General features: G+C 44.9%; 1 protein-coding gene across 2 annotated transcripts in view; it reads left to right on the forward strand.

Moving 5' to 3' along the window:
* Nucleotides 1-11,736: 11,736 nt before the first annotated feature.
* The window catches only part of atp2a3 (ATPase sarcoplasmic/endoplasmic reticulum Ca2+ transporting 3), a 43,899-nt gene continuing 43,535 nt past the window's right edge, over nt 11,737-12,100 (forward strand). For both annotated transcript variants that reach the window (XM_085174646.1, XM_085174645.1), the window contains exon 1: nt 11,737-12,095. In XM_085174646.1, the coding sequence (XP_085030772.1) occupies nt 11,978-12,095 (118 nt within the window). In that variant the 5' untranslated portion in view covers nt 11,737-11,977. The remainder of the gene's footprint in view (nt 12,096-12,100) is intronic.

Raw genomic sequence — 12,100 nt, forward strand, 5'->3', positions numbered from 1 at the left:
TGTCTTTGCACAGAAGCTCAGAGAAGTGATGCGAGGAGACGCTTAATATGAAAGAAAAACATCGAGTATAATCTTTAATACGACGGTTTGGCCTTTTTGTCTTCTTTATCTTCTTCATTATGAACATTCACACTGAGCTGCACATTTCTCCCAGATTTATAATGTCCTGAAACGCCGTTTCTGTCTTTCCCCTGACGTCTCTTCTTATGAAGAACTGCTCGGTCCACGGCAGTTTTTCCCTGATGCTGTGAAGAGTGCGTTCGACTTTCCACAGTGAAGCTATTTTCATCTGTGAGCGCTGAACCCCAGCAGCAGCTTTCTGACAGCAGCTTGGACGCACCTGAGTCTCACACTTCCTGTTATTCTTTCCTTTGCTGCACAGCTCTGTAGGTACAAGTAGCACTGTGAGGGATGATGAAAAGACATCTGCTGCACGGTGTGAGCACTTTTGTAGTCGAGCATTTTGAGGCTGAAGCTTAAAAATGAATATATGCCTATTTCTGTTAAATAAAAACTCGAGCCGTCACTGGTGCTGATAAATCCACAGAAGTCTTTTGTTTCTTTTCCAAAGTTCCTCCAATCTGGACTCAACTGTCTGAGCCTCAGTTTGTTCTGTTTTTACTGCGTCTGTGCTTCTTACTCTCTGTCAGCACTTCAGGAAGATGAAGATGTGACCAGCAGGTGAAGATGTGCAACACTTTAGCTGATAGAGGTCCAGTTATTATTGCCAGGAGAGCTTAAAGTAAATAATGGATTTAAATTCACAAGATGGTCAGAAACACATTGTTGAAGCAAACATTTAACTTATATCTTCTAATACCATCTTACAGTACACCAGATGACCCGCAGTTAATGATTATTTTTGTAATGGTGTCATATCTACATCTCTGAGTTGCCCAAAAAGTGGGATGTGTCTGTTTTTGCCACCTAACTTGTGTCTCTGCTCATTACAATGATGAAGAAATACATTAAAAGACTAAATTCAGGGTAAATGTGAAAATACTGGCGTCATAACTACGTGCATGTACACTTGGAAAAAAAGAAATGTGAAAGACATTACAACGAAAGAATAAAGGACCAACAGACAGTCGGTGTATTTCTTGTTTAAAAGAGACAATAACTCCACAGCCATAACTCAGATTACTGGTTCCACTGGAGACCAGCATGATGGCTGAAGGTCTAAATGGTTTACTGTGTGCCTTTTTAATGATGTGCCTTCCTCTTGTTTGGTATTTATTTCTCTCGTCTTATTATTTTATTTCCTGCACAGTCGATGTGGAGCACTCACAATTTCTTTGTACATGTACAGTAACAATAAAGTGCTATTCTATTCTATAAAAGTCAACAGTTTCATTTATATGGTGACACCCATGAGCAAGCATTTGGCGACAGTGGGAAGGAAAAAGTCCATTTTCACAGGAAGAAACCGCCGACAGAACCAGGTTTAGGGACTGATGGGTGTGATGGGAGAGAGACTGGACACAAGAGTTGGAAGAGTTTAACAATCACTAATGATTAAATGCAAAGTGGTGTATAAACACAGCATGAGTGAAGAAGAATCACCCAGTGCATCATGGGAATCCCCGGCAGCCTACGTCTATTGCAGCATAACTAAGGGAGGATTCAGGGTCACCTGGTCCAGCCCTAACTATATGCTTTAGCAAAAAGGAAAGTTTGAAGCCTAATCTTGAAAGTAGAGATAGTGTCTGTCTCCTGAATCCAAACTGGAAGCTGGTTCCACAGAAGAGGGGCCTGAAAACTGAAGGCTCTGCCTCCCATTCTACTTTTAAATACTCTAGGAACAACAAGTAGGCCTGCAGAGCGAGAGCGAAGTGCTCTGATAGGGTGATATGGTACTACAAGGTCATTAAGATAAGATGGGGCCTGATTATTTAAGACCTTGTATGTGATTGTGGATTCAATAAAGAGAAGCTAATATCAGACAAACCTGCTCTCTCGTCCCTGTCGATGCTCTCGCTGCAGGCAGTTTGTAGAGAAACCTGATACTAAATTACACAACTGCATGAACACGTTTCTCAGCGTCACTCTGAGACAGGATGTGTTTAGAGATGTTGCACAGATTAAAGAAAGCAGTCTTACATATTTATTTAATATGCAGACTGAAGAACATAGAAGTCGAAAACACCTCCAACAGTGTTATTAGAAGCCAAGGTAATGCCAGCATCTGGTTAATTCAATTCAATTCAATTTTATTTATATAGCACCAAATCACAACAAAAGTCGCCTCAAGGCGCTTCATAGATACAGAGAAAAACCCAACAATCATATGACCCCCTATGAGCAGCACTTTGGCGACAGTGGGAAGGAAAAACTCCCTTTTAACAGGAAGAAACCTCCAGCAGAACCAGGCTCAGGGAGGGGCGGGGCCATCTGCTGTGATTGGTTGTGGTGAGAGAAGGAAGACAGGATAAAGACATGTTAGACACCATATTTCTAAGACTGGCTTCATGCATAGATAAAGCTGGGTGTCATCTGCATAGCAGTGAAAATTTAAGCTATTCATTTGAATGATGCTGCCTAAGGGAAGCATGTGTAATGTAAACAGACGTGGTTCAAGCACTGAACCCTGTGGAACTCCATAAATGACCTTTATGTGTGAAGAGGACTCTCCATTAAACACCAAACCTTTACGTTACGACTCATTTAGGGCTTTGAATGCTTTGAAAGTTACCAAAGGTCAGTGGACAGAAGCTAATGTGAAGGAATATGAGTGAGCGTTGACATTTTTAAATGTTATAAATACAGTTACGCTGTTTTAAATAATAAAAAAAAATCATTATTATACAACTTTTTTTTTTTTTTTACATGTCTTCAATTCTTTCGGTCAACGTAAACAAATGAGCTGCTGCAATTCTGAAGTTTCCAGGAAATCATTAAATGTTCCATCGTCTAAAGGTGCACAGTACGTTTTCAGATGATCAGTGGGTTAAACTGACAGGAGAAACTCTTCTTACAACACTGCACAGATAGTAATCTGACCCGGGGGAACTCAGTCATGAAATGTTTTTGGTAAGAAACCTTTCCCACAGCGGTGCTGCGCTCTCTGCCCGCTCTGACAGGCAGCCGGGACTCAAAGAGAGGAAGTGTGTAGCTCCCTGCGTTCGTTTGAATAAGGTCACACATTTATTCTAAAAGAGGAAGTGTTGATATTCAAACTGAAGAGTTACTATCCTCGCCGTCTGTTCCCTCTGACAGTGTTTGTCATGTTAGTCCCAAAAGCCTGAGTCATCTTTAGTTTAAACTAAACAACACCTCTGTACTTTAACCAGGGAGGGAACTTCATGAAGGGCTGTGCACTCTGCTGGCAGAGCTTCTGTGATTAAGCTGCCATCGCTCTGATTGGCTTTGTTATACTCCAGACTGACAGAGATGATGAACACAAGGCTGCCAGAGAGCAGCCATCAGTCGCCCATTAAAGACCTGCAGGAGGAGAGAGACAGGTCACACGCACACACACACACACACACACACACACACACACACACACACACACACACACACACACACAGATTGTGAAAGAAAAATCTCCTTTGGGATTCTGGATCCGCCATGAGATCAGAGTTGCATCCTTGTTAGGAAGTTTAAACCGTGCACGTGAAGACGTGTGTCCACAGACCCGTACAGGACCAAGTTCACACAGTTTATCTGCTCCTTTAAAAAAAAACACCTATAATTGTAATTTTACAGCATTCGTGCAAACCTGACGCTGTGAGCACTGCTCAGATCAAAGGAACACTTTTTATTCACATTAAACTTCTGGGTTATTGATCTGATCAGATAAGTATCAGAGGGCGTTGTTGATCAGTTTGATAAAATTAACATCAGTTTCAGCAGAGGGGCAACAATGAGACGAGCTGTAAACAGGAATGATGTTACAGGTGGAGACATGCTTCTCTCTCCTTGTGTTTTGGCTCGAGTCGGTGTTCAATTTAATTTTATTTATATAGCGCCAAATCACAACAAAAGTCGCCTCAAGGCGCTTCATAGATACAGAGAAAAACCCAACAATCATATGACCCCCTATGAGCAGCACTTTGGCGACAGTGGGAAGGAAAAACTCCCTTTTAACAGGAAGAAACCTCCAGCAGGAAAGGAAAAACTCAATGCATCATGGGAATCCCCGGCAGCCTACATCTATTGCAGCATAACTAAGGGAGGATTCAGGGTCACCTGGTCCAGCCCTAACTATATGCTTTAGCAAAAAGGAAAGTGATGTCGCTGCTGCTAGCATGAGCTGAAGGCTGCACAGGTCGTCCAGCCCCTCCAGTGCCTCGTGTGGGGAGAGATGCAGGCAGGTCCTGGAGGATGAATGAACTGATGCAACTGAACAGCAACAGATTGCCTCTGGGCCACTATGATGCCTCCAGGTTGTCCAGAAGCCCTGCTGTCCATCCAAGCTCGTATAATCGTTGGACCGTTCACTGTTGCTGTGTTTGGTGCTATATAAATGAAAGTGAACTGAACGTGTGTGTGAGAGTTTCCTGTAGCTAGATTGTCAGTAGGATTTGTTTTCTTTTCTAACCAGTGCAGCAGTGAGAGGTGTGTGAGGGACACGCTCTCGCTCCATCACATTCGCTGTCCGTGCACCACGACAGAGACCGAGTGCGTGGTGCCGTCTTCTGATGGTAACACAGTAACTGACAGCGAAGAAGCATCACTCTGCATCGGTCATGTCCTCTTTCACGTTGAAGCTGGTTTTCCCTTCTGTCTTGTTTGGGCAGTACCTCCTGCTTTACTTCCTTCTTTGTAAGCTATTTTTTCCTGCCTGCCTCTACATCCTACATGTGGTGTCCACCCCACACAAGCATTAACTGCAATTGTTTCCCCGCCTGAAAGCCAAACTGTGACTGACAGTTTCTGTTCTCAGAATAAAACTCAAAGGACACGTTTACAGAGAGCGGCAGCGAGAAACAAACCAGCCTAAACTCTGTGTAACCGCCGTCAGCGCGCTCCTTGGCTAAGATCTGACTGCTTTCTTCATCACCTGCTCCTTCCCTCCCACCATCTAGTTCCCAGGTCATGATGGGTAATTGGAGATTTCTGACAGGAAGTGACACTCTGTGTTGTTTCTTCGCTCTTCATGTTGTAAAGAAGTGCGTTCGTTTATAATTTGCATAAAAGCCCTCAGAGGAACCAGGCGCCCGATGCTGCTGCTGGTGGGCAGTGCCAGAGTGCGGCTGACCTTCGAGAAGCTCATATACTGGCAGTGGGTGGGGTCTAGGTGGGGGTGGGGGTGTAAGTGGGAGTTTTGGGGAGATCTTTATCTCTTCACAACAACGATGGCGACACCTCTGCAGCAGCGTGTGCCGCTGCTCTGCCGGGATATTTATACCAGAGCTCCTGTCAACCCCCCAGTTTTCAAACCGCTGCACTTGTTGACGGCGTCTCGAGTTCATTTGTGTAGATGACCTGTCAAACGAGCAGCCTCTGGCTAACGCTGACGAGCTCGAGCAGGAGGTTTGTCATCACTGCTGTTAATAGCTTCATCACTTCTGGGACAACAAGAGGATCCAGAAATTCAATCCGTCCTCTTGATAGAAGAGTAGCTCCATTTATTGTGAAGCCACGTCCTTCCTGCGGCCTGAGACAGCGTGTTGTCTCTTGTCGTCCCTGCTGATGACTTACAGCTCTGTAGTTTGGACCCTGTTGGTTCACTGCTGTCACATGAATCGTTCTCACTATAAAAATCAAGTGCATTTCAATGTTAATGCACCTCGCACAGGCAAAGTCGTCCAGAGCTGTACGTCTTTGTGACATCAGGAAATTAGATTAAAGACTGTAAAGCTGCAAAGATTCATAGTCAGCGAGTGAACGGCTCAGTTAATCACTCGTGCTCAGGGGGACGGAGGTGAGAGGAGCACTTTTCTCTTTTCTTTTTTTCAGGGGACAAAAACATGAAAGTTTTCCATGAACGAGTTCAGAAAGATGAACGTCTACATCGCTGATATCTTTGAGCCGCGTGCAGCTGTTCCCATGTGCTGTGGCACATATATGTAACGTTGATGACTTTTGCTCTGATGATGCCAAAGCACTGCAGGAAAATGTTTTAAGGATTGCAGCAGCAACACGTACTCAAAGGAGAAACTTGTTTTGAGCAATGATATCGATTGTGGAATAAACTCTTCATCCTGTGATAAATGACTTCATTAGAGCAAACATGAATCCTGTCACAAGTTGAACTGTTGGCTGGTGAATGATCAACAGTGTCTTTTAGCAACAGATGGGAGACACAAATGATGCAGATAGTCAGGAGCATCTCCTGCTGTCGGCCCAGCTCTGTGTTCGTGTGGCACAAAGCAGAGAGCAGCACTGCTGCCTTTTAAACGCACGTCGTCAGCGAGTCGGGTAATTGCTTCATATGCTGCACTCGAGTCCATTACAGAGGCTGAGTGACAGGATGAGCCCGTCATCACACTGTGACTCATCCGGTCCAAAAGCGATCGAGCCCACAAACAGCCTGGATGTGCTGCTGGTGATGATGATGATGATGATGACGTGTATGTGCCAGTTGCCAATTAAAATGTTGACTTTGGGGAGAAGGAAAATGAATAGTGACAAGTGTAGAAAGTGGGCTGTCAGAGAGTTCACTGACATCAAACACAGACGCCAGAATCACAGTCTCAGTGACAGACGCACTGACTACAGTCGTAAAACAGCTGTGTTGAAATCACCAGTGTTGGTCAAGTTACTTGAAAAAGTAATCAGTAACTAATTACCGATTACTTCCCCCAAAAAGTAATCCCGTTACTTTACTAATTACTTATTTTCAAAAGTAATTAATTACTTAGTTACTTTTTAAAAACACGATTTACAACCTGAATAGGTGATAAAGTGATAGATCTTTCAGCCCAATTCTACTTTTTCTGCATAATCATCATACAAAATGTAATCAAATGGAAAAGTCTCTTTTTAAAACTTGTTTTATTCGTTTTAATCTTTTAACTTTATGCATCAAGTAAAAATTTAATTATCTGCAACATTCTCTGACTGGAAGAAATTAGTTTAACATTTAAACCTATTTTCTGCACATTCCAGCACATAAAATAAAATATTTTTTGTGTTTACACTCAGTCTTTCAAATAGATGCAAGTAAAACACAGCAGAAAATAAATAAAGTCAAAGACTAGCGGTCCTGTTGCTCTATTTTCACCTGTAAAGCAGGAGTGGGGTAGGCGGAGGGTTATCCTGGTGCAGGTGTGCAGCGGTCAGTGGAAGAATCCGCGAGTTTCTCTGTGAGTTTCCCATTACGTCGTAGCTACTCGGTGCTTGTTTGGAAGTTTAGGGCTTTTTTCGCTGTAAAAAGAAGTTTTCTTCCCACGCACAACGGACACTAATGTTTTTGTCACTTTTTATGGAATCAAACTCAAAGTAAGGTCAGTACTTCCACGCTTTAAACGCTGCACGCTCATACTCTCTCTGCACTGATATATGATCCATTGTTGATCTGCACACAGCTGTTGTCACGAACGTCACACTCGCTTACGTCACTGTCATGAGACATTCTCGCAAAAAATCACGGTTTTAGTAACGCAGCGTTCCTACGGGAAAGTAACGGTAATCTAATTACCGTTTTTGCAATAGTAATCTGTTACTTTACTCGTTACTTGAAAAAAGTAATCGGATTACAGTAACAAGTAATGCGTTACAAGTAACCATCTCTGGAAATCACTCCTGTTAATTTCTACTTTGAGTAACAAAGGAGGTGAAATCACAGATTTTTTTAATACACACACATAAAGACAACTATACTTTGAATCATCAGTGTAACTGGCCACGCGATTGGGTAACGAGAGCAGCTGTTGTGTCTCTGTGTTCTCGCGCTGCTGTAAGGTTTGTTTGTTATGGGGGGGTTCAAATCCTCCTCCTGCGTGGTCTTCCTGTGCCTGCAGAGATTTTCTGCCCCGATACAAAGATGTGCATCTGATGCTAACTGATGATTCAACATTGTCCTTCAGTGTGATGTGGATGCTTCTGCCTTTATGTGTTACACCTGCTGGACTGGGATGGGGTCAAGTATCCCTGGGATACCCAGATACGAATATCCCTTATGACACGTGGACCACCGAGGGAAGAGCTGCAGCTATTTTCTATTTTACACTTCCTTTTGCACATTTTTGCCTTCTGCTCATTAAACTAATCACATTTGGTTTACAGGGCCTGGAAGTACTGTTGCACATGTGAACAGGTGTGGTGTGTCTCAACAAAAGGCTGTGCAACCTTTAAAGTAGCCACACACGACGTAACTTGAATCACTGGTGGTCAGGGCTGAAGACTGCAAGTTAAATGAGGGAGTTAAAAAGACGTTACCTCCTCGTTTTTGCTTGAGCCCAGGCTGAACAACGACTGCAATCCTACCAGTCAAGTGCTTGTTTGTCACAAAGGCGGAGCATGGACCGCGGTGTAATCACTCTGCTCCATCCATGGAGCTGCGTGCAAGCAGGCAGCATCTATGATGGGAAAGTAACCTCAAAGTGCAACTTGACTCTTATCGACGAGCTCTCACAGACGTGGAAAACTAACACCGGCAGGAGAAAATGGAAACATAGCTCTGTGTTTTTTATAGAACAGATTGAACTCTACATCTGCCTTTCATGAAAGATTTTAGAGCAAATACTGAGCCGACTCGTCTAAAGAAAGCTTTTAAAATGTGGAAATGGTGCTGAGGGAAAGGTTTGAGGACTTGGAATAATATAGGAAATGTGTGCGACTCCTGCAGGTCCCTGCAACAGTAGATGTGCGAGCACTTTGAATAGGACGATTACCAGGATTCGGAGCATGTTGGTAATTGGTTCTGATGATCTGAAACGTGAACACCTGCCTAATAGAGGCGGCTTCTTAAATCAAGAAGTGAATGTAAAGTGTTGAGCTGATATTAAAGCAGCCAGTTCTCCCCTGACATTAAACCATTGCTCTTATTTTCTCGGGCTGACGGGCGGCGCAGCATCCTGCCGCGGCAGACTGTGAAATGATGGATCTCTCACAGATGTGCAGACTCTGAATGTGAAAGAGAGGTTTGTTAATGGCAAAGTGGCTGGGCGGGAATGACTTCCCACTTGGGCTGCGTGTCGGGTACACCTGCTCCAAAATGCGGTCACCTCGCGACATCGTCATCACCTCCTTGAGTCGGCGTCAGCAGCAGCTGCCTGGCCCTCAGCTTTGGGGACAGCGAGCGAACATCGAGGGTGGCTGTTTGTCACAGTTACATTTAAATGAGTTCACATCGATTTCTAAACCACAGGTGCGCAGAGAGTGGCGTGTGTCATCTTCGATGGGCACTCGCTGGTTCTGTGGAGATGGAGGAGAACGTCTTTTTTTATGCTTGGAAGGGCGGGGCTCATTTCCCTCATGCAAATGAGCCTGCAGACGAAAGGGGAAAGCAACTGCTATTGGAAGGCTGACAGTGGTGTGTGGAAAATGTTGTGTGACTGAGACTAGTACAGTCCCCCAGTGTGTGCCACAGGAGGGAGAGAGGGAGCCAGCCAAAGAAGGGGTGTGTGGAGGTGGGGGGAGGGGGGGATTTCCTTTTCATAAGAGCTGTGGTGTTGGAGGGGTTCGCTTGAAATTTATGTCACCCTGACGCAAAACTTCTAGCTCACACAGCAGGATGGACACACACACGAGCACAAGTTTACAAAGACTTTGATGCTGTAAGTCAGTAATAATCTCACTGACTGTGAGTGTGAGTGGGCAGCGAGCAGCCCGAGTGTGTGGTCATGTTGTCTGCTGGGACGTGTGGATGACTGAGGTCTGGCTTTTAAAACAGAAATGGACACGAAGGCAAAGACAGGCCGTCCAAATCAGGTGCGAGGACACTACCAGGCACTTAGCATCCCAGAACTTCCTGTAGCGGCTACCATCCTCCATCCTCCAGTTCTGCAAGTTACGTAAGTTTCAGATATAAATACACTTTTTCTCCTGCTGTGACAGAAGAGGCCAGCTGTGAGCAGGGACAGAATTGGAGCACCCCGTTCCTGTTATAGTTTGTGCCCAGCGAGGTCCCAGTCCAGTGCCTGTGATCTCCAGCAGCAGACCCACTTCAGAGTCCACATACTGCAGGGAGGTCGTGCTGCAACCGCACACTCGGAAGGAAGCGATGGACGTCAAATCTGGAACGCCGTTTCCTTGCTAGCATTCATTTGGCTGATTCTTGGAAAACATCTTCTGTTCCCATAAGCATCAAGTCGAAACCAGCTGCAAAGCCCCGTAAATGTTTCTCAGGCAGGCCGATGATGACATGTCAACCATTAAGATATCAGAGGGTGAAAGAGAGTTTAATTGGCCAACAGGCGGGGATGCTCGCCACGTTATGTAAGAGCATCATTGCTGTTTTGGAGCAAAAGACAATTTTCCAGGAAGTTCAAGTGTTAATGGGGCTGTTAAATGATTTGCAAAATAATGTTTTAGTGCACTAAGGATCGCCGCCACTCTTATCTGAAGGGAGTGAATGTAAGCAAGTGTTTTGCTTTGTCACAAGAAAAGGTGCATTAATGTGTTGCTGCTGCAGGTTTGTGTGTGTTAACCTTAAATGGTTTTGCATCAGCCGCAAAATAAAAAATACATTTATTACTTATTCATCATAAACTCAAATGTATGTTCTCACTTTAAATGTGCTTTCTCCTCCTGTGTGAGTTCAAACCTGCATCTGAAACCTTCCTTTCAAGCATTCAGCCTCATCCTGAGGACTCAAGGTTGTTTCTCAGTAGCAGCGCAGCGACGTCAGAAGGACGCTCCAGCCAAGTCTCCTCTAGAGACTCTGGCAACATCGAGGACGAAGAAGCCAGCTGTCACGTTTGTTCTGCTCAGCTGTTATTGTGAAAAGACGCCGCAGCCATCGAGCTTCGCTGTGGTCAAATGATTTCTTTCACTGTTTCATTTGCATTTTTATCTTGCAAATAAAGTGAATAAAACCACAGCTGTGTTTCAGAGCGGTTTCTGTGTCATCGTTAGCTGCAGCATGTAGAAAATGTTGCTCATTCATAACTTTGTCTCACAGTTAAGTCCCTGAAAATGAAACCGCAGCACATTCAGATGATCTCCTGTCTCATCATTCTCGCAGTAACTAATATCCATATAAACACACTTTAATTTGTTACTCCTGCTTCTATTTCTGTTAATTATTTCCAAACTTTGCTGACAAAGCTGTTAGTTGGAGCTGCAGGCAATTCCAAAAAAAGGAGAAAAAAGAAAAGAAAAATAATTTAAAGGCGTGAAACAGAAACTTTGCAGATTAACCTGCACATGTTTCACTCCTCTACCTCATGAGCCCGGAGCGCAGACATGTCTTTAAGCTTCAGTCTTTCTGAGAAGCTAATAACTGCATCTACATGCTCACTGCGCAGCGGGCTCAGAGCTGCATCCGGGCAGAGCTCCCTTCACTTCAAGTCTTCGGCTCTGTGTGCACTTGTCTCTCTCACACGCAGCAGTTTTGTGTGCTGTGCTTTGAACAAGTTCACCTCCACATGTGAGGAGCAGCTGAAGTTTAGGCAAAACAATAAAACAATAAATAAAAAAGACAAACCCCTACAAGGAGCAGCAACCATGACGGAGTATGTACAAGTTATTAACCCGCATCACACCACACGGAGCACGGTTCCTATTTCAAGGGGACATGTCTGAGGTGGCTGCGGGCGGAGGGAGGGAGGGGGGGTCTGCGCTCAGGTACACGCAGCCAATGAGGGCAGGAGGGAGTGCCCACAACAACCGAGAGGCGGTCCGCTCGGCACAGACACAGCACACCTTCAGATGGGGATGAAGTAGCAGCGGCAGCCGAGCGACACAGAAAGAGCAGCGTCTGAACCGCGGAGGTTTTCTTCACTTGGGGGGGGGACAGGTGACCGACCGCGTCCTTCGGTGGAAATTACAGCTGGTACACCTTCCAGGCACGCGCACCCTCCGATTCCCACGTTAGATGTGACTGAGCTCCGTTTCTGTCTGATCGTCTGAGCCCGGCACCAACATGGAAAATGCGCACACTAAATCCGCGACTGAAGTTTTAGACAACTTCGGTGTGAACGAGAACACCGGGCTGACTCTGGAACAGGTCAAAGCCCACCTGGAGAAATATGGACCGAACGGTGAG

The sequence above is a fragment of the Neolamprologus multifasciatus genome, chromosome 10, assembly GCF_963576455.1.
Source record: "Neolamprologus multifasciatus chromosome 10, fNeoMul1.2, whole genome shotgun sequence".
NCBI lineage: Eukaryota > Metazoa > Chordata > Actinopteri > Cichliformes > Cichlidae > Neolamprologus > Neolamprologus multifasciatus.